The sequence below is a fragment of the Ammodytes marinus genome (assembly GCF_949987685.1).
Source record: "Ammodytes marinus genome assembly, chromosome: 3".
NCBI classification, from domain to species: domain Eukaryota; kingdom Metazoa; phylum Chordata; class Actinopteri; order Uranoscopiformes; family Ammodytidae; genus Ammodytes; species Ammodytes marinus.
This window is the reverse complement of record NC_137232.1, coordinates 20,354,710-20,359,652: the sequence shown is the minus strand read 5'-3', so window position 1 is coordinate 20,359,652 and position 4,943 is coordinate 20,354,710. Positions and strand designations below refer to the sequence as shown.

Genomic DNA, 4,943 nt, shown 5'->3' with positions numbered 1-4,943 from the left:
TGCACCGGGACCCCCACTAAACCCCACGGGACACTCAACACACTCTGGCCTCATTTGCAGGCCCTCCTCCTATTCCGCATGGATAAAGCAAGGATAATTATCTAAGCACATGGAAGCACAAGGTGTAATTTTGGCGGCGGTAACACAAACAATTATTACGTAAATCACATGCGCATAATCCTGGACACAGGGAATTTGCTTTTGGGGCTTTTCTTAACTCATTGGAACACAATGAACTATAGATACCTTCATTTATTCCTCAGCTCTGTGTCATCATTCACCTCTAAAGTATTTCCACATAACAATATTTGAAATAACAGGCAGTTTACAGGCTCTGTTCTATTTCAGCTCCCAAATACTCTAATGTCCTGCTCGCATTACAGCTAAAAGGGCCCTCTTCATAGGTACTTAAAGACCCACACACATACACACAACATGTAAGGCTCCCATGGGGTTTGAGGGTGGCCAATATAGAGTTTAGCCTTTGCTGGGCTTTGTATTTCACATTTGGTGTTTCCATAGCAACAGTGATCCCAGGGAGGGACAAGTGGATCACCCCCCTTCTCCATTTTGGATCCATTAACATACCCAGCCCCCGTCTTGTGTTTACTGGGGTGTCCCACACACACACACACACACACCAACGGAGGAGGCTGTGCTTAGCCGTGGTTTAATTGGGAAACTAAAAGCCAAGGGATTGAGAGTATCTAATCATTTCAAACTTCTAAAGATTGAAACATTTAGTAAAAAAATAAAACATGAACCTTTGCAACAAGTGTAACGAGGAATGTAAGGTAAAAAGCAAAACTACTGTTTTATTGTATTTATATATGTTGGCAATGTCATGTACATCAATAAAAATCATTGTTTTCAAAGATTATTTCAAAGCTAAAAAATGTCTATCTAGAATACTTAGTGCATCAAGTCCTCTTAAAGATCCTCCTCATCAGTCTGAACAAAGCACTGTCCCTGACGGCCTTGGAGGCCCTCTCCCACAGGCTGTCCTGCCTCCACAGTCCCTGGCCCTTCCTCTCTGCTCTGACCTCTGCCCTGTGCAGACGCTTGTGGAGACGCCAGTAGAGGCCAGAGTCGGGCAGGACACCGACAACGGGAGCAGTGCGAGCGAGACCGAGCTTTAGGACCTCTTCGTTCACACAGTAGCTCCACATTGACCCCTGCTGGAGAGATGGGGGAAGAGGGAAATTAAACTCCTATCTGACATCCACTACTGTTTTTTTTTAAAGTAAAAACTAATCAAAGAAACAATGGCAACGGAGGAGCGAAGGTTCTTTCGCATTGTCCTTTTCCCAACCTGCATGTATCCCTCTTAACTGACCTGCACGTCTGCTTTATATTTCTCAACTTGCGGCATTGTTCACATTACATTACATTACATTTAGCTGACGCTTTTATCCAAAGCGACTTCAGCGAAGAACAGCAAGAATCACATAAGTGCTATAGCTTCAAATAAACCAAACTATTTTTTTTTGTCAAAGTGCAGTCTGAAGAGATGTGTTTTTTTTTTTTTTTCTAAGATATTTTTTGGGCACTTTTATGCTTTTATTGACAGTGCAGAGAGACAGAGGTGAAATGGGGCAGAGAGGGGAGTGACATGCAGAGAATCGAACCCGGGTCTGCTGCTGGGCCCGGCCCGGGGGGGGGGGGGACCCCCTACCAACTGAGCTAAGGGCGCCCCTGAAGAGATGTGTTTTAACTGTAAGTGGTATGTCTGACATATGCCTAGAGACTGATTATAATAATTCCCTACTTTTGTCTCAGTTATTAAACGCCTCACCTTGCTTTGAGACACCAAACAGTGCAGTGTGTCGCCCTCTCGGCTGATCAGTTTTAGCCAAACAGTTTGTGCAGGAGCCACGTTCTTCTGCAGCCATATTTTGCCTTCTGCAGTCAACTCCACTCCAACGAGATGCACCAGTATCGAAGACGTGCAAACACCTAAAGAGGACAAGAAAAAGTGCCATTTATAGATGTTACAGTAATGTTGTTACGGCATGGCCAGGGTGAAGTTATGACCACATGTAAAACACTGATAAGGATTAAAGCTACGTGAGGTTTGTTAATAGTGCCGATAAGATAATTGAGTTTTGGTACCGATACAGAAATTGTATTTATTTCTATTTCCTCACTTTGAAAAACATACACATACAGCTCCGAAAAAAATTAAGAGACCACTCCAAATTTTCAGTGTCACTTGTTTTACTCTTTAGAGACATATATTTGAGCAGAATGAAAATTTAGATTTTATAATATAAATTACTGACAACATTTCTAACAAATTCGCAATAAAAATATTGTCATTTAGAGCATTTTCAATTAGTTATATAGAGATGCAGATTGAAGGAAAATCCAGGCTGGTCTCTTAATCTTTTCCGGGGCTGTATTTGTACATGACATTCAATACTATTTGGTTGCAGACACATTTAGGTACCGTAGGGCGAAAAAAAGGTGTTGAGGTATTTAGATACCATGTTGCATCCTAATTATGACAAACTTAATGTAAAAAATAGCAAACTCAGATCAATTGCATCTATGCTATTAATGCAAGTACATGATATTTGTGTAACAGTCACAGAGCCCATACTAAAGGTCTAACCAGCTTTAAAATGTAGAGAGGTCAAGTGGGACAAAGATTATATGATATACAGTAGCTAAAGACAAGAGCCAATGTGTGCATGCATGTCCTTTACATTGAAGTTGCTGATGGAGCACTCTATAGTACACTCAAGCTTGATTTTATTGCTCAGTGAATAAAGTGATTAGATTGATAACACAGCTAAAAAGCTTACCGGTAACTTTCAATCATGACAAGAGGGGTCACTCTCAATCATGAAGAGAGGATCAAATGCCACATAGTCTGAATTTACACAGTAAAAATGTCACAATTGCATTTGTGGTGTAAAAGGATCAAAAGAGACAAGACAAGCAGTCACTGAGATTTGTGTTGCTGGCACATACTTGATTTTGATGTGCACATGAGCTGTGTTGACTTTAACCTCTCTCTCTCTCTGTGTGTGTGTGTGTGTGTGTGTGTGTGTGTGTGTGTGTGTGTGTGTGTGTGTGTGTGTGTGTGTGTGTGTGTGTGTGTGTGTGTGTGTGTGTGTGTGTGTGTGTGTGTGTTTTCATTCACCTTTGCTGGTTGAAAGTAACGGTGAGAGGCCTGGCAGATAGATTGGGACATGTTCCACTTCAAGTCCTTTCTCTGTGACTGAGCGGACTTTCCCGCGAAGGCTGACGTTCCTCTCAATAAAACGGGCAGGGATCTCAGACGCGGCTTGAAACTTGGTGATCTAAAGAGGTGGAACGAGACAACTCAGTGGCTCATTTAGATGACACATCTGAACTGCATTACATTCACTCACGCCCATCAAATACTAAGATTTGGAACCTAGACTGTAACTTTTAGTCTGCAATAATACACTTCCCACTTTACAGAGGAACATCATATATCAACATCTAGCCTTAAAACAAACACAGCTTTAATTGCATAAATAGGATGCTCTCTTACCAGTTTGATACTCCTTGCTATTACAATCAAACCAGCAATTGCCAGTCCGGTGCTTATGTTCTGTGTGAGAGAGGGGAGAGTGGTGAGGGTTAGGAGTTGACAGGATGACTAATAGGCCTACCATCGACCTAGCTTGGCCAATGACAACGAGAGAGACTTTGACAGAGATAATAGTGACACAAGGGGAAACAAAAATTCACTGGGACAGCATATCTTGGCAGTGTGTGTGGCTTTTGAACGTGATTTTGAATTAGCGCTTCTTCCTCTCATTTAGCATCTCTACTTTGGCAACAAGCCTACTAGAACGATTTGGCGCAGACGCAGGTGCCTCGAGTGGTTTACAACATGCCAATGAAGTGACTTTTGCATACCCATGCACCAGCCATTTGCAGGTTTTTAAGCTGGGTTATACAAAAATGAGACTCCTACCCGCACAAGTGTTAAATTATCATCTGCGAACTGAGATATCAAAGACACCGCGTTAGGCAGCGACTGGTTTCCTCGCTCTCTTTGTTGTCTTCCTCTTGCTTCCTCCTCAGTTTCTGTTTCTCTGGAAAGCTCCGGCATGTTGTTGACATTTTGTCGACACATCCGACACCCCGCCTCTTTGGGATGGACGTACAGGGAGGCACATTGCCTGTGCTGTGTGAAGTCTCCGCCCTGTGGCTGGCTGTGGACATGACAGGATGGCGCTGATGTGCGCCTGATAAAGGATATTATATAGATATATTATATATAGGATATTATACCGTAATAACAATAATAATATTATCATTATTATTATTAATAATGATAGGCCAAAAAAATAAAATAAAATAAAAAATTATAATTTGCCAATGGATGCTAAAGCGACCAGCATGACGCTCGTCTTTGGCTGGAATATTACGTAGCTCAAAAATTGTTCATGCACATTGCAGCTTATATCAACAGCCTATGCCTACCGCTGGGATCCTCTTTGTCTGCACAACTTGACCTAGATAACTTAATATCTGCAGAATAAGTCAATGCACAAAGATAATGGTTCATATAGATAGACAATGGAATTATATCCTCTTATTTATTTTAAAAAAATATTCATAATATTTGCAAAAAGAGATATTTTCTTCCAATAAATTATGTAAATATGTATATAGGACTATATATATATATATATTTTTTTTTTAATCTATCGGTTGCTTGAAGCAGTCTCGCGCAGCAGATGTTGCACAGTGAAACATGTTTAGAAACAGACCCTCTCGAGGAGTGACCACTGACTGTATGACAGATGCACTGGAGCTCTCATCTTGTAAACTGTGAAGTCATGGAGCTACTTGAAGACGGATGACGCCCCCATTACCACAAAATTGGCCAATGGGAGCTGAGAGGCAGAGTTGTCCTCCTGGCCGCCATTAAAGAATTCAATCCATGAACTGAAATA

At 41.5% G+C, this 4,943-nt stretch overlaps 1 protein-coding gene across 2 annotated transcripts; it reads right to left on the bottom strand.

Moving 5' to 3' along the window:
• Window positions 1-790: 790 nt before the first annotated feature.
• On the bottom strand, window positions 791-4,117 carry c18h3orf33 (c18h3orf33 homolog (H. sapiens); the record flags this gene model as incomplete). 2 transcript variants are annotated; one of them, XM_080025121.1, is made up of 5 exons in its annotated part: window positions 791-1,178; window positions 1,796-1,956; window positions 3,149-3,308; window positions 3,527-3,586; window positions 3,956-4,117. In XM_080025121.1, 5 exons carry the CDS (start codon window positions 4,115-4,117, stop codon window positions 921-923), a joined length of 801 nt encoding a protein of 266 aa, XP_079881247.1. In that variant the 3' UTR covers window positions 791-920. The 2 variants fall into 2 exon arrangements, with proteins under 2 accessions (XP_079881247.1, XP_079881248.1); XM_080025122.1 differs by having other exon boundaries at window positions 791-1,175.
• Between the last annotated feature and the right edge of the window lie 826 nt (window positions 4,118-4,943).